A 17215-nucleotide genomic window follows, 5' to 3' on the forward strand; every position below is an offset into this window, starting at 1 on the left:
CATTTGTCATACGGACAAACGGATCAAATTCTATTTATTTTTTTTTCCACATTTTTACTGGTCTGCGCATGTGCAGACTGGAAGGACGGATCTGGCTTTGTGGTATTTTGAATGCCGGATCAGGCACTAATACATTCCTATGGAAAAAAATGCCGGCATTCAGGCAAGTGTTCCGTTTTTTTGGCCGGAGATAAAACCGCAGCATGCTGCGGTATTATCTCCGTCCTGAACAGTCAAAAAGACTGAACTGAGGACATCCTGATGCATCCTGAACGGATTGCTCGCCATTCAGAATGCATGGGGATAAAACTGATCCGTTCTTTTCCGGTATTAAGCCCCTAGGACGGTACTCTATGCCGGAAAAGAAAACCGCTAGTGTGAAAGTACCCTTAAGGGTCCATTTACACGTCCGCATAATGGGTGTGCATTGTTTCGGCAATTTTGCGGAGCGGGTGCGGACCCATTCATTTCAATGGAGCCGCAAAACACGCGGTCTGCATCTGCACTTCTGTTCCGCGGCCCCGCAAAAAAAACAGAGCATGTCCTATTCTTTGTCCACAGCCACGGACAAGAATAGGCATTTCTATCATAGTGCCAGCCATGTGCTCACCGCAAAACAGTTGTGGACGGTCTAGTCATTAAGGAGTTAACACTAGGGACATCACAGAATTGCCTTGCGATTTATAGCAGGGCACCAGCCTGTGCTGGATGGGGACATTTGCTTGAAACCTCCCATAGACAGTTAATGTGCTGCAGCTTCTGATTATTTATATTACAACATTTTTAATAACGTGAAGTAGACTCCAGAAGGCAGTGCCAAGTTCTCAGGAATCGCTCCAAGTTCTCGTAAGACTATTATGAAATCCATAATTGTAACGCCCGCAGCAGAAGCAGTCCATTGTGTTTCCAGTATCATGAATTATCAAACACAGTAAGTTGTCTACGGCTCAAAAGTCTGGAAAAGTCTGAAGCCTATTATCACACGGTTGGTGACAGCGGTACATAGCTGTGCTCCTCTATACAGTACGGTATTATGTCACCAAATACCAAAATATCCAACCAAATAAACTGCCTAGTAAAATGGTCTTTCTTCCATCCAGATTCTTGGCAGCATTCCGGAAAAATTCATGTCTTTGTCATATGCAAATTTACCGTTCGGTGCACCTCTTTGCACTGTAAGCCACGTTCCTTACTCCTGGCTGCCCCGTCCCCAGCCTTGAATGACATGGTTAGGCAGGGATGTAGTCTCGCCTGGCCCTGTATTACTGCGCATGCGCCGTTGCTTCAGTATTGCAGCTTGCCAGGACTGGTCATCTCTACTGAACATGCGTGCACCGCCACACCGATTACCAAAGCAATGAGCTGTTTGAGAAGGCACCGATGCTCACTGTGGCGCCGTGACCTTCTCGCAGCTTATTCTAGGCCATGTGACATAACGTTCATCAGTCACATTGCCTCAGTGCAGCTCAGCCTCATTTAAGTGAAAGGGGCCTGAGCTGCAATACCAAGCACAGCCGCTATCAAATGGACTGCACTGGTGAGCAGACAAGGTGGTGGAGCTGCAGAGAGCGCTGGTACCTTTTCAAAAGAGTATAGGTCATCACTTCAGAGATCTTGGACATCACCCTTAAGGCAGTTTCTCCTCTGGGAAGGTGCCTGAGCTATAGGTTTATCTAGCTTGTTAATTCCTTCTAAAGGGTGCTGTTCCATCTGCCTGCCCATGTTCCAACCTCTGCCCGATTCCTGACTCCGATTGTCCACTGACTGACCTAACCTGTGCTTGTTTATCGTTTTGATCCTTCCCTGCTTGCCATGAACTCAGACTGTTTTAGGTATTCGCACGTACTCTGCCTGCCCTGTTCTTGGCCTATCCCCGACTACCCCTAAGAGCAGGGGTTACGGCGGAAAAAAAAAAGTATATGCGGGTAGCAAGTGGACACTGTAAAACACCACTGTATTCTGGTTATGTAAAGTTATCCCCTACAGGAGAGGGGATTAAAGGGAACTATTAGAACAGTGGCAGTCCTACCACTAGGACCCAACCGATCACGAGAACAGGAATCCTGTACCCTGTGAAGGCCCTGAAATGAACATTGCAGCCGGTCATGTATGCAGCTGCTCTCTTCATACCTATGGGAGTTTCGAAAACAGTTGAGTACAGCGCTTGGCTATCTCCAGAACTCCTATAGAAATTAATGGAGTGGTCGCACGCATGTCCGACTGGCCACTCCATTCATTTCAGGTAGAGGGGATCCACTGGTGCAGGATCCCCATTCTCGTGAATGGTGGAGGTTCCAGCTGTAGGAACCCCATCAATCTAATGGTTACCCACAAGATAGGGGATAACTTCATATAACTGGGATTACCCCCCTTAAACTCTATCAGATAACATACAGTGCCTTGCAAAAGTATTCACCCCCACTTGACTTTTTTCGTTTTTGTCACATTACAGCCTTAAGTTCAATGTTTTGTTAATCTGAATTTTATGTGATGGATCAGAACACAATAGTCTAAATTGGTGAAGTGAAATGAGAAAAATATATAAATAAAACTATTGTTTAGAACTAGAAAACAGAAAATTGCCATGTGTGTATGTACAGGTCCTTCTAAGGCTACTTTCACACTAGCGTTCGGCTGTCCGCTCGTGAGCTCCGTTTGAAGGGGCTCACGAGCGGACCCGAACGCTTCCGTCCAGCCCTGATGCAGTCTGAATGGAGCGGATCCGCTCAGACTGCATCAGTCTGGCGGCGTTCAGCCTCCGCTCCGCTCGCCTCCGCACGGACAGGCGGACAGCTGAACGCTGCTTGCAGCGTTCGGGTGTCCGCCTGGCCGTGCGGAGGCGTGCGGATCCGTCCAGACTTACAATGTAAGTCAATGGGGACGGATCCGTTTGAAGATGCCACAATATGGCTCAATCTTCAAGCGGATCCGTCCCCCATTGACTTTACATTGAAAGTCTGGACGGATCCGTCCGAGGCTATTTTCACACTTAGCTTTTATATGCCAATATAATGCAGACGGATCCGTTCTGAACGGAGCCTCCGTCTGCATTATTACGATCGGATCCGTTCAGAACGGATCCGATCGAACGCTAGTGTGAAAGTAGCCTAAAAAAATTAGCATATTGTGATAAAGTTCATTATTTTCTGTAATGTACTGATAAACATTAGACTTTCATATATTTTAGATTCATTACACACAACTGAAGTAGTTCAAGCCTTTTATTGTTTTAATATTGATGATTTTGGCATACAGCTTATGAAAACCCAAATTTCCTATCTAAAAAAATTAGCATATTTCATCCGACCAATAAAAGAAAAGTGTTTTTAATACAAAAAAGTCAACCTTCAAATAATTATGTTCAGTTATGCACTCAATACTTGGTCGGGAATCCTTTTGCAGAAATGACTGCTTCAATGCGGCGTGGCATGGAGGCAATCTGCCTGTGGCACTGCTGAGGTGTTATGGAGGCCCAGGATGCTTCCATAGCGGCCTTAAGCTCATCCAGAGCGTTGGGTCTTGCGTCTCTCAACTTTCTCTTCCCAATATCCCACAGATTCTCTATGGGGTTCAGGTCAGGAGAGTTGGCAGGCCAATTGAGCACAGTAATACCATGGTCAGTAAACCATTTACCAGTGGTTTTGGCACTGTGAGCAGGTGCCAGGTCGTGCTGAAAAATGAAATCTTCATCTCCATAAAGCTTTTCAGCAGATGGAAGCATGAAGTGCTCCAAAATCTCCTGATAGCTAGCTGCATTGACCCTGCCCTTGATAAAACACAGTGGACCAACACCAGCAGCTGACATGGCACCCCAGACCATCACTGGACTGTGGGTACTTGACACTGGACTTCAGGCATTTTGGCATTTCCCTCTCCCCAGTCTTCCTCCAGACTCTGGCACCTTGATTTCCGAATGACATGCAAAATTTGCTTTCATCCGAAAAAAGTACTTTGGACCACTGAGCAACAGTCCAGTGCTGCTTCTCTGTAGCCCAGGTCAGGCGCTTCTGCCGCTGTTTCTGGTTCAAAAGTGGCTTGACCTGGGGAATGCGGCACCTGTAGCCCATTTCCTGCACACGCCTGTACACGGTGGCTCTGGATGTTTCTACTCCAGACTCAGTCCACTGCTTCCGCAGGTCCCCCAAGGTCTGGAATCGGTCCTTCTCCACAATCTTCCTCAGGGTCCGGTCACCTCTTCTCGTTGTGCAGCGTTTTCTGCCACACTTTTTTCTTCCCACAGACTTCCCACTGAGGTGCCTTGATACAGCACTCTGGGAACAGCCTATTCGTTCAGAAATTTCTTTCTGTGTCTTACCCTCTTGCTTGAGGGTGTCAATGATGGTTTTCTGGACAGCAGTAAGGTCGGCAGTCTTACCCATGATTGCGGTTTTGAGTAATGAACCAGGCTGGGAGTTTTTAAAAGCCTCAGGAATCTTTTGCAGGTGTTTAGAGTTAATTAGTTGATTCAGATGATTAGGTTAATAGCTCGTTTAGAGAATCTTTTCATGATATGCTAATTTTTTTAGATAGGAATTTTGGGTTTTCATGAGCTGTATGCCAAAATCATCAATATTAAAACAATAAAAGGCTTGAACTACTTCAGTTGGTGTGTAATGAATCTAAAATATATGAAAGTCTAATGTTTATCAGTACATTACAGAAAATAATGAACTTTATCACAATATGCTAATTTTTTTAGAAGGACCTGTATTCTCTCCCCCTTTGTTAGGAAGCCCATAAATAGCTCTGGTGCAACCAATTACCTTCAGAAGTCACATAATTAGTGAAATTATGTCACCTGTGTGCAATCCAAGTGTTACATGATCTGTCGTTAAATATACACACCTTTTTTTGAAAGGCCTCAGAGGCTGCAACACCTAGGCAAGAGGCATCACAAACCAAACACTTCCATGAAGACCAAGGAACTCTCCAAACAAGTAAGGGACAATGTTGTTGAGAAGTACAAGTCAGGGTTAGGTTATAAAAAAAAATATCCAAATCTTTGATGATCCCCAGGAGCACCATCAAATCTATCATAACCAAATGGAAAGAACATGGCACAACAGCAAACCTGCCAAGAGACGGCTGCCCACCAAAACTCACAGACCGGGAAAAGGAGGGCATTAATCAGAGAGGCAGCACAGAGACCTAAGGTAACCCTGGAGGAGCTGCAGAGTTCCACAGCAGAGACTGGAGTATCTGTACATAGGACGGCAATAAGCCGTACGCTCCATAGAGTTGGGCTTTATGACAGAGTGGCCAGAAGAAAGCCATTACTTTAAGCAAAAATCAAAAAGGCACGTTGTGAGTTTGCGAAAAGGCATGTGGGAGACTCCTAAAATGTATGGAGGAAGGTGCCCTGGTCTGATAAGACTAAAATTGAACTTTTTGGTCAAATAAAACGCTATGTGTGGCCTAAATCTAACACATCACATCACCCAAAGAACACCATCCCCACAGTGAAACATGGTGGTGGCAGCATTATGCTGTGGGGATGTTTTTCAGCAGTTGGGACTGGAAAACTGGTCAGAGTTGAGGCAAAGATGGATGGTGCTAAATACAGGGATATTCTTGAGCAAAACCTATACCACTCTGTGTGTGATTTGAGGCAAGGACAGAGGTTCACCTTCCAGCAGGACAATGACCCCAAACACACGGCTAAGGCTACTTTCACACTAGCGTTCGGGCGGATCCGTTCTGAACGGATCCGCTCATAATAATGCAGACGGAGGCTCCGTTCAGAACGGATCCGTCTGCATTAAAATGGCAACAAAAAAAAAAGCTAAGTGTGAAAATAGCCTCGGACGGATCCGTCCAGACTTTCAATGTAAAGTCAATGGGGGACGGATCCGCTTGAAGATTGAGCCACATTGTGGCATCTTCAAACGGATCAGTCCCCATTGACTTACATTGTAAGTCTGGACGGATCCGCACGGATCCGCACGGCCAGGCGGACACCCGAACGCTGCAAGCAGCGTTCAGCTGTCCGCCTGTCCGTGCGGAGGCGAGCGGAGCGGAGGCTGAACGCCGCCAGACTGATGCAGTCTGAGCGGATCCGCTCCATTCAGACTGCATCAGGGCTGGACGGCTGCGTTCGGGTCCGCTCGTGAGCTCCTTCAAACGGAGCTCACGAGCGGACCAGCGAACGCTAGTGTGAAAGGAGCCTAAAGCAACACTTGGCTGGTTTAAGGGGAAACATGTAAATGTGTTGGAATGGCCGAGTCATAGCCCAGATCTCAATCCAATAGAAAATCTGTGGTCAGACTTAACGATTGCTGTTCACAAGCGCAAAACATCCAACTTGAAGGAGCTGGAGCAGTTTTGCAAGGAGGAATGGGCAAAAATCCCAGTGGTAAGATGTGGCAAGCTCAGAGACTTATCCAAAGCGACTTGGAGCTGTGATTGCCGCAAAAGGTGGCTCTACAAAGTATTGACTTTAGGGGGGTGAATAGTTATGCACATTGACCTTTTCTGTTATTTTGTCCTATTTGTTGTTTGCTTAAACCATCTTCAAAGTTGTGGCCATGTTCTGTAAATTAAATGATGCAAATCCTCAAACAATCCATGTTAATTCCAGGGGGTGAGGCACGAAAATACAAGAATGCCGGGGAGGGGGGCACTGTATAACCAAGCTGACCTTCATTCTGGCACCTTAATATGCTGTGCATACGACATAAGTCGAGACTCCCATAGTGCGGTTTTCTACATGCCCAATAACCGGTGACTATGCACATAGAAGCATTTCCAGAGATTACACATGTAATGAACAGATTGGGGAGACTTACATCATATAAACATTACTCATCGTCACTAATAGTTTTCTTCTGTTCATCTGGTTATGATTCAGCTTGGAAGAAACTCTTCATTTGCCACCTGCCATCATGACTACTTCATGGTACTACAAGATTCATCACAATTCGGGTGGCATGAAACGCATGCCGACTTGTGTATACTTTTAAGTCTTAAATTTTTATTTTATACTTACATTTTATTTATTTAAAATTTGAATAAAACATATGGAGGGAACACAGACAAAATTTGGCGGTCTAAACAAGCCCTATATACTTGCGCATATGCCCCTATGCAGAAGTTAATGGCCACATAAGACAGGCTGACCTCCACTGATCAGCAATTAACCCCTTATGCAAGGTAATGGCCTCACTGGTAAAACTGTAAAAGAAAGCTGAACAAATGATGCACAAATCCCTTATGAAACAAAAGTGGTTGATTTAGGGCTGACACTGGAAGATGAGGCGATGCTGCTACATGGCTGATATGTCTCGGCACTATTAATAACCGTCTTCACACCAGGATATTTTTATACCCGTCTTCACACAGGTGAAATATTCACGTATCTGAAGATTTCTCACAGGAGCTGAAATAACAGCTGCAATTAAATAATAGGAGGCTCTGCGGGGTGCGGACAGCTTCTGCTATCTGCTCCCCCTGATCTTCACAACAGGTTTCCGGTGTAATATCAGACTTGCCACTTCTTGCTTCCCTGCCCGTTTTATCACCACTTAGCACTGCTCAACATTTCTAGCTTTCAGAGATTCATCTACGAGAATAAAAACGTAAAAATAACTGCAAAAAACACTGGAGATATGCCGTGCTTTCCGCAAGCCCCTGAAGAAAACAATCAATTTCTTCCCGATCCCCTCCATTATCCGTTGAGTCAGTCTGAGCCTGTCACCGCTCCTGACATACCTGTTTTAATAACTATTTGCGCCCCTCTTGTAACAATTCTGCAGCACCTATTCTTATGACTATGTTTTTCCATTCCTTTATTACCATATTTTTCACCCCATAAGACGCATTTTTCCCCCCAAAAGTGTGTGGGGGGGGGGGGGAATGCCCCAGCATCTTTGTAATGAGCACTTTCATTATGGAAGCGTTCATTAGTACTGGAGGACCGGGAAGCGGTGAAGGCTCTGTACTCACCGCTTCCTGGTGCTCGGCTGTGCACAGCATGAGGGCGCTCTGTGACCTCACGCTGTGTGCGCCGGTTCACAGCACAACCAGTGGCAGGATGAAGACAAAGCGCGGGCGGTAAGGAGCAGTGGCATCCGGATCAGGAGAGGTAAGTGGTTTATTTATTTTATCTGGCATGAGGCAATAGGGGGTGATGAGAGGAATAAGGGCTAATATTGGGGGTGATGAGAGGCATAAGGGCTGAGCATGGGGACGATATGGGGGCTGATGAGAGGCATGGGGCTCTAAGGCTACATTAGCTGTTTTTGCAGATCTGTCATGGATCTGCAAAAACGCTTCCGTTACAATAATACAACCGCATGAATCCATCATGAACGGATCCTGTTGTATTATGTCTTCTATAGCCAAGACGGATCCGTCATGAACTCCATTGAAAGTCAATGGAGAAAGGATCCGTTTTCTATTGTGTCAGAGAAAACAGATCTGTCCCCATTGAGTTACACTGTGTGTCAGGACGGATCAGTCTTATTCCGCACGACATCGCTGCTTGCAGCGTTTTCTGTCCGCGATGGGGACTCAACCAAACGGAACGGAATGCATTTTGATACATTCCGTTTCATTCAGTTCAGTTTTGTCCCCATTGACAATGAATGGGGACAAAACTGAAACGTTTTCTTCCGCTATTGAGACCCTATGACGGATCTCAAAAGCGGAAATGAAAACACTAGTGTGAAAGTAGCCTTATCTGAGGTCTGATTGGGGGTCATTTACATTGGGGTCTGAGCTGAGGTCTGATTGGGGGTCTGAGCTGAGGTCTTATTCACATTGGGGGTCTAATTGGGGCTGTCAGCTGAGGTCTGTTTAACATTGGGGGTCTGACCTGAGGTGTAATGAAAAATATTCAATAATATCTTATTATCCTTTTCTAAAACCTATGTGCGCCTTGTGGGTCGGTGAGTCTTATAGGTCGAAAAAATAAGGCTAGACGTTATGAATTAATTACTAGCAGTTTGCAATCAAGGTCCAATGCGTGTTACCAGTTAGGGGATGTGTCTGTATGGTCTCATACTATCCAAATAGTGCTGCCACTGTTAGACTGTGCAGGGACACCCCCCTAAACCAGTAAAAGCCAGATGGACCTTCATTGCAAAGTGCCGGCAAAAAAAATCTATGTTCAAAATATGAAAAATTTTTTGCAACCAGACAAGTCATCCTATAACTATTGAGTCCCTATATATGACTCGGGCCATGTAAGCAGAGGCCCTTAACCAGCTAATGAGAACGGAGGAACTAACGAGGATAACCCATAAATCCACCCTTTATTCAGTATGGCATCCATGGTCCCAGTTCAGATCCTCTCCATACTTTGCCACATGTGTTTTAGGAGGTAATATGCCTTCCCAGTAGGACTGTATAACTTACTGCAATTTGCCCGGGGTCTTTCCCCTTTTTCCTCCCTTCCTTTGCTTTCCCTTGTCTAGGTTTTCAGTTTTGCCTGCACAGGTCTATACATCTGCTTGAGTCACGGGCACATTGTAGAGTTCACTTTGATCTTCAAGTCTGTGCTATGCTCGTTTGATTGCATTGCTATTTAAATAAATATTTTGAACCATAAATTATATGTTATTTTCCGATTAAACATTGCGTTAAACAAGAGCGATCAAGACATTAAAGTTTTTTTTTTTCAAGTCGGAGCAAGCAGATGCAAGGCTGCAATACGATTTGCTAAGAAAACCACAATCCACAAACATAGTACATGAACAACGGCCCGCATACAGTATAGTACTTACAGACAACAAACAATGACATCAACCTATGTCATCTGGAAAACCAGCCAAGTTTATGTTTCATTTACAACTCGGTCCAATGTCATCTTCGTCTTTTTACATATAACTTGATGGAGTCTACAGCTGCGCTCCTTCTACAGTTATTCTGCTTTACACTTATGGTATATGCTCTGAAAATCAGTGTGACACAGCGGGTATGGACCCACTATGTGCAAAAATCCTGTAAATAGACAGACCCTCAATATATATTTGTTTTACTTTCAACAAAGATCGGTCGCCTCTCCTAATGTGTCTGTCTGTTTTAGTAAATATGCACCACATTATTCAGATTATAACTTACACTGAAAGTGGCAGTGTGTCTTATAATATGAATGCTAATGACTGCTTCTATTATGGGATCTGATCTGGGGCTGATGGGGGTCTGATCTGAGGCAGATAGGAGCTTGGGGATCTGATGAGGGTATGATGGAACTTGGAGGTCTGATCTGAGGTCTGGTAAAAAAAAATATATATATTTTTTATTATTTTCCTCCTCCGAATCCTAGGTGCGTCTTATAGTCTGAAAAATATGGTATATTCCCATTGATGATTTGGAGAATCTGTTCTTGGATATGTTCATTATGTTCACCTGGAAATATGTGACTATATTGATAGTTGGGCATAACCGTTCCTCTTGTTTATAGGGAATATCCCTATAGTCTGGCACTGTCCAATCAGTGCTGCTAGTTTTAAGGCCCCTTTAAATTGCTCAATCGAGCTGATGATTGTCCGAATGGAAGCCTTTCTTCCTGCCTGCTCGTCAGTGGAGGAGACCATTTACATGCAGTGGGGAGTAGCGATCACTAATGCCATTGCTCGTCCCCATACAGAATTATTTGCCGGCACCACAATCTGCTGCTGGCAAACGATTTAGGCGATTGCACCAACGATCCTATAACCCGATGAAAGAGAGTTTCACTCATTCCTTGGGTAATCAGAGGCACCTTTACACCGGCAGATTAGTGACAATCTGTTCGAACATAAGGCAGTGCAAAGGGGCCTTTAAACTGTGACTATGTAGGGGCACATCTTGTTGATGAATGTGTTACCACTCAGTTGTCAATATATTCATACATTTCCCAGAGGAACAGCGTAAGGGCTCCTGCACACTACAGAAACAGTGGCACTATTGCATCCATGTCTCTCAGGACAAGGCTCATTTCAGTCATACTACTGCAACTGAATATCAAATCTCAGCCTGTGCAGAGCTCGACAGGTGACGACATCCTGAAAACGTCGCCTTTATCAGTTCAAGAAGAAGGTGAAGAAAGCGTCACTTACTTGCACTGGGCATGAAAGTACTTTATTAAATTCTGCAGCAGATCCACTCCTTTCTTTATCTTTATTTCATTGACTTTCAGCAGGTACTGTCAGGGAGAAAACATGAAAGGACATTTGTGTTCAAGGTTTGCAGTATAAGAAAGTCTTGCTACATTTCATCAACTCCGGAGGATAATTACATGCGACAGGCGGGGGATCTGGGGACCTTTAGAACGTGCAATAGTGTGATAAAAAAGCCAGAGAGCTCTCCGCATTACCTGGGCAACCGCAAGACCATCCAGCAGTATAATATTACACTAAAGTACAAGCTGCACACATAAAATAGATACTACACCATCCAACAGTATAATACGATGCGAAAGTACATGCTGCACAAATAAAAGAATATATAACCTCCAACAGTATAATACTATGCTAACGTACATGATATACAAACTAAATCATCCGACAATATAACACTATTAATACTGCTAAAATACATGGTGTACAAATAAAAGAATATACACAATCGAACAGTAGAATACTACCCTAAACCTAAAGTACAATGATTTTCATACAAAGACGTATTTCTTTTTCTCCAAAAGTGAGGGGAAAGTGGCAGTGTGTCTTATAGGCCACATTTTGATGACCACTTCTATTATGGAAGTGGTCATCAGCATGTGGGAGGCACGGGGAGCGGTGAGTAAAGCACTGCACTGGCTTTACTCACCCTCCCTAGTCTTCTTCCAAGCCTCGCTCTGCACTGTGTCCTGACGGCGTACAGCGTCAGTATGTAGTGCACGTAGGAGTGCACCATGACCTGATGCTGTGCAACGTCACGTCAAAGTTCAGTGAGGCCCAGAAGAAGGCCAGGGAGCAGCAAATGAGTGACAGTGCCATCCGGAGCAAGCAAGGCAAGTTTTTATATATATATATATATATATATATATATATATATCTGATCTGAGGCTGATGGAGCTTGGGGTCTGATTTGGGGGTCTGATCTGAGGTCTGATTAAATTTCTCTCTTATTTTCCTCCTCCAAATCCTAGGTGAGTCTTATAGTCTGGTGCGTCCAGTTATATAACGTATACAGACCAATGTAGTCCTAGTCCCTAACTGTCTCCTGCATGTATTTATTGGTACTGTGGCACTTTGCACTTTATTCATGTGTCTTTGGGATTTATTTCATCCCTCTATATTTGCAGGAGCATCTTACTCTGATGTACTACGATTAGTGGTTATGTGGGCATTTTTCCTGTGAATGTCATGCTGCTAATATATATGTATGTCATTTTATCATTTAAATTATTAGTCTAATAAAATGTGTAATCTGTTGTACTGCTCTGTTCTTGTTTTGGGGGTTAACTATAATACTATGGTAAACTCCATGCTGCACTAAATGATCCCCTACAGAAAATACTAGAACCGGTTATTTCTCTCCACTTGTTTTATTAGCATGATAGTATTAATAATTGTATCTTGAAGCTTTTCAGCTGCTGTGAAATAAAGGCTGAAGCTACACAGTGACAAATGCCACAAAGGGGAATGTGCCGCTGGCATACAGTCAAGCCAGACCTCACAAGTGTCCCTCTTTGGCAGGTAGGGTACCCATTTCCTATTTACTGTGTTTTGAGACTTCTATTTTAGACCCAAAATACCTGTCGCTGTTTGTTCATCATTGATTATAGCTATTCCAATTGCTGAAGGTGCCCCCAAAACAGGAGCATTATTCCTGGTATAGGACCAGATTGACCAAGAAAGACCAGACAAGAAACGCGGCCACAAGTGGTGCCTCTCAGCCAGTCAGGATCAGGATTCATATTTAAAGGGGGGTTCCGGGTGCAGAACGCTGATGGGCCTATCTTCAGGATAAGTTACCAATATCAGATTGTTCTGGTCCAATGTTTACCACACCGGCTGATCAGCTCTTGCAAGCGCCGAGACCTCTTCATGGTTTACATCGGGCAGTCTTCCTGCTTGCTGTCTCCTTAGCAGCAGCAGTGCAGAATATTGCAGCTACATCCCATTCAACCAAATGGAGCAAAGTTAAAATATCCTGCGCTGCTGCCACACAATGAAGATGCATGAGCCAATTGGCAGGGGTGCAGAGGGTTGGAACCCTACAAATCAAATATTGAATATACGCCATCAATATCCTAATCCCAGAAAACCCCTTCCCCTTTTAATCCGCCAAGTATGTTACGTCATGATCTGGAGAAATTTGAAATGTAAAAAAATGTCTCTATAATCTGGATAGATTATCAGCATCTGATCGGCCAGAGTCCGACACCCGGGACCCCCGCCGATCAGCTGTTTGAGAAGGCAGCGGCGCAGGCAGTAGCACCGTGGCCTTCTCGCTGTTCAACTAGTATCACTGGCCTGGACATGGCTAAGCTCCATTCAAGTTAACAGAGCTTACAGTAGTCCAGGCCAGTGATACTATTCATGACGTCACTAGGCCTGAGGGAAACCGAGAGAAGGCCGCGGTGCTCCTGGAGCGCCGCTGCCTTCTTAAACAGCTGATCGGTGTCGGACCCCCGCCGATCAGATGCTGATGATCTATGATCGAGGGGATAGATCATCAGTTTAAAAGAACTGCAGAACCCCTTTAAGCCACATGACTGAGACATTCAATCATAGGATACCAGGGACTGAGGTACTAAACCACAGGACACTAGGGTCTGAAGACCTAAACCAAAAGACACCAGTAACTGAAGAATTAAACCACAAGACTCTAAAGTATTGGACACCAACAAACAGGGCACTGTGACTAATCCAATAGACCACATGGACTGAGGCACTACTGTAAACCACTGGATACCAGGGACTGGAGTATGGTGCCTACAGGAATCCGAGAACTGAGGTACTCAATCTCTGGGCACCAAAGACTGTTCTACATCCAGAGGCAATGAACCTCTGGACACACACACACACACATATATATATATATATATATCAGCTACAAGACATGATATCTCTTTCTACACAGTTTGGGTAGAAATGTTACCTCGCACATCTGCAGTTGAAAGAATCTCCGCTCTTTTTCCATCTCCTCAGCTATTTCAGCACCGCTGATCTCGGTACGAATCATACCGTGTAGCTTTGCATGCTCCTTTTTTTCTTTTTCTATTTTAGTCCTAAGGAAAAAAAAACATCACAGATGAAATAACCTCATGACCACAATTCAGAGAGTAAGGACACTTTGTAGTCTACAAAAGAATTCAGGAGACCGTATCATGATAACAATAAAGGTGTACTATCAAGTACAATAAAAAGGAACAATGGGCGGTGAGGGGGCGAGTACACCGTGCTACATTTCCCTAACATGACTCACTTAGGTCTGAACATCAAATCTTTTGTGTTACATAAAGGCCTTTAAACAGCGGTCAGTATCGGTGACAAAGAAGATCAAACATGGTGTAACGCTCCGTGGAAATGACACACCAGTACTTGCATGCCAGTGGAAGAGATACCATGAAAGACTCTGATTCTCCACTGCAGCCTAATAGTATATTCATACATGCTTTTTTTTTTTCAAGCAGATTTCGTATGTGTTTCATGCCGCAGTCTAGGTGAAATCAGTCTTCCATTGTCTTCAATAATAAAACAAACTGCCGTCTGTACAGCCGCGTTTTCTTACTACTCAATTTTCAAAACCACGTAACACTGAACTGAGATAGGTGTCCAGACTGGGATTGGCTCCATTGAATGGGGCTAATCCAAGGACAGCCCATGGCAGTCAAACAACAATCTGCTACATATTCATGTCAGATTTTTCAATGTGTAATTTTAGCTTCTATTTTTGTTTGCTGGGTAACCACGTGTCGATCTGGCTGGGTGACCACTATTAAAGTACAATACAACTGTTGCAATATGTAAAAAAAAAAGTTTTCCCCCATCATTCGGCACTCAATACCCCATAATGAGAACGTGAAAACTGAATGTCCAAAACCTTTTTGTTAATTTATTGAAAAGGAGAAACTAAAATCTTGCACTGACATAAGTATTCAGACCCTTTATTCAGGACTTACAGTAGTTGAAGCATCTCTGGCAATGATTACAGCCTCCAGTCTTCTTGGGTCAGATGCCACAAGGTTTGCACACCTGGATTTGGGGGGGATTTTCTGCTATCTGCATATCCTCTCAAGCTCTGTCAGGTTGGATGAGGACCTTTGGTGGACAGATATTTTCAGGTCTTTCCAGAGATGCTCGATTGAGTTCAAGTCAGGTCTTTGACTGGGCCACAAGGATATTCACAGAGTTGTCCCTAAGCCACTCCTGTGTTGTCTTGGCTGTGTGCTTAGGGTCATTGTCTTGATGGAACTTGAACCTTCAACTCAGTCTGAGGTTCAGATCAGGTTTCCATTAAGAATATCTCTGTACTTTGCTTGATTCAGCTTTCCCTTAATCCTGACCACTCTCCCTGTCCCAGCCACTGAAAAACACCCACACCATGATGCTGCCACCCCCATGCTTCACTCTACGGATGGTATAGGGCAGGACACAAGCAGTGCCTGGTTCCCTCCAAACTTGACACTTAGTATTGAGGCCAAACAGTTCAATCTTGGTTTCATCAGATCAGGGAACCTTGTTTATCACAGTCTGAGAGTCCTTTAGGTGCTTTATTGCAAACTCCAGATAGGCTCTCATGTGTCTTACTGGGAAAGGCTTCTTTCTGGCTACTGTGCCAAAAAGCCCAGATTGGTGGAGTGCTGTACCGATTGTTGACCATCTTGAAGTTTCTCACACATGCACATATGAGTTCAGCCAAAGTCACCACTGAGTTGTCACCTGTCCTAATAAGGCCCTTCTCTCTTCAACTCTTTTTTTATTTAAGAATTATGGGGGCCACTGTGCTCTTGGGAACTTTCAGTGCAGCAGAAATTTTGTGTAACCTTCTCCACATCTGTGCCTCCACACAAACTGTCTCTGGGCTCTACAGGCAATTCTTTCCTCCAAGTGGTTTGGCTTTTGATTGGATATAAATTGTCAGCTGTGAGACCTTATACACACTGGCCATTCTGTCACAAAGGGTTAAAAGGGGTTTCTGAGTTTTTTTAATCATAGGTCATCAGTATCTAATCAATGGGGGTCTGAAACCCTCGCCGATCAGCTGTAGCCTTGCGGCATTCTCTTTGCTTTTCCTAGGCCGAGTGATGACACGTTAATATATCACATGCCCTAGGACAGTGGTAACGAACCTATGGCATTGGCGCCAGAGGCGGCACTCAGAGCCCTTTTTGTGGGCACCAGCACCCTGGATAAAGTCTAGTCTATGTTGTACCAATATGCCTTAGACTTTTCCTGTCCTTCAGCAGTGCAGGGTGCACAATGAACAGCACAGGGAATGCACTGAATGTAGGCAGGTTGTTATAGCTATATAATAAAGTACATGGAAGATATACTATATTGGACTGTAGTATTCAGGGTAAATTGCCGTGTTGGCACTTTGCGATAAACAAGTGTGTTTTGGGTTGCAGTTTGGGCACTCAGTCTCTAAAAGGTTTGCCATGACTGCCCTAGGAGCAGCTCAGCCCCATTCTTCGATACCAAGCACAGCCGCTATATAATGTACAACACTGTGCTTGGTAAGCTACGAGAAGGCAGCGGCACTCATAGGAGCATCGGTGTCTTCTCAAAACAGTTGATCAGCAGGAGTCCTGGGTGTCCGACCACCACCGATCAGATACTAATGACCTATCCAGGGGATTGGTCATCAGTATAAAAAATTTCGGAAAACCCTTTTAGTTGTTTGTCTAGCTGGATGAATCCTACTTTCACTTTGTGCAAGTCATCTAATAACCCTAACCCTATCTCTAAAAGTCCTAAACACTTGGTTAAGCTACATTCTTATCAATAAGATAAGAATCGAGCTATAATGAGTATTTTAGGAGGTCAGAAATCAGAGATAAGGAGCTGTAAGCTGAGCTGCCTGACGGAACAGAGTGAAAACAGGCAGCATGCTACTAGAGAATCTCAAGGCTGTACAGAGAAAAGGACTCAAAGTTTTTAATAAAGACCAATCGAAAAAATTATTTTTAATTCAAATTGAGTACAATGCAATAGTAAAAATTTTTTTGAAAAATTGCCCCCATAGGTGTACATAGCCGTTAAGTATGGAAATAGCAGAGGTATAAATGTATAACAAGTTTTACTTTACTGTTTCCCACTAAAAAGTAGACATCAATCTGCCC

The 17215-nt window shown here is 44.1% G+C and overlaps 1 protein-coding gene across 4 annotated transcripts in view; it reads right to left on the reverse strand.

Moving 5' to 3' along the window:
* Positions 1-17215, reverse strand: part of ASAP2 (ArfGAP with SH3 domain, ankyrin repeat and PH domain 2) — a 192767-nt gene that overhangs the window by 73681 nt on the left and 101871 nt on the right. For all 4 annotated transcript variants that reach the window (XM_044292527.1, XM_044292525.1, XM_044292526.1 and 1 more), the window contains exons 6-7: positions 14029-14158; positions 11040-11125 (exon numbers count right to left, since the gene is read on the reverse strand). In XM_044292527.1, the coding sequence (XP_044148462.1) occupies positions 11040-11125; positions 14029-14158 (216 nt within the window). The remainder of the gene's footprint in view (positions 1-11039; positions 11126-14028; positions 14159-17215) is intronic.

This window comes from Bufo gargarizans, chromosome 4 (genome assembly GCF_014858855.1).
Source record: "Bufo gargarizans isolate SCDJY-AF-19 chromosome 4, ASM1485885v1, whole genome shotgun sequence".
Lineage (NCBI taxonomy): Eukaryota > Metazoa > Chordata > Amphibia > Anura > Bufonidae > Bufo > Bufo gargarizans.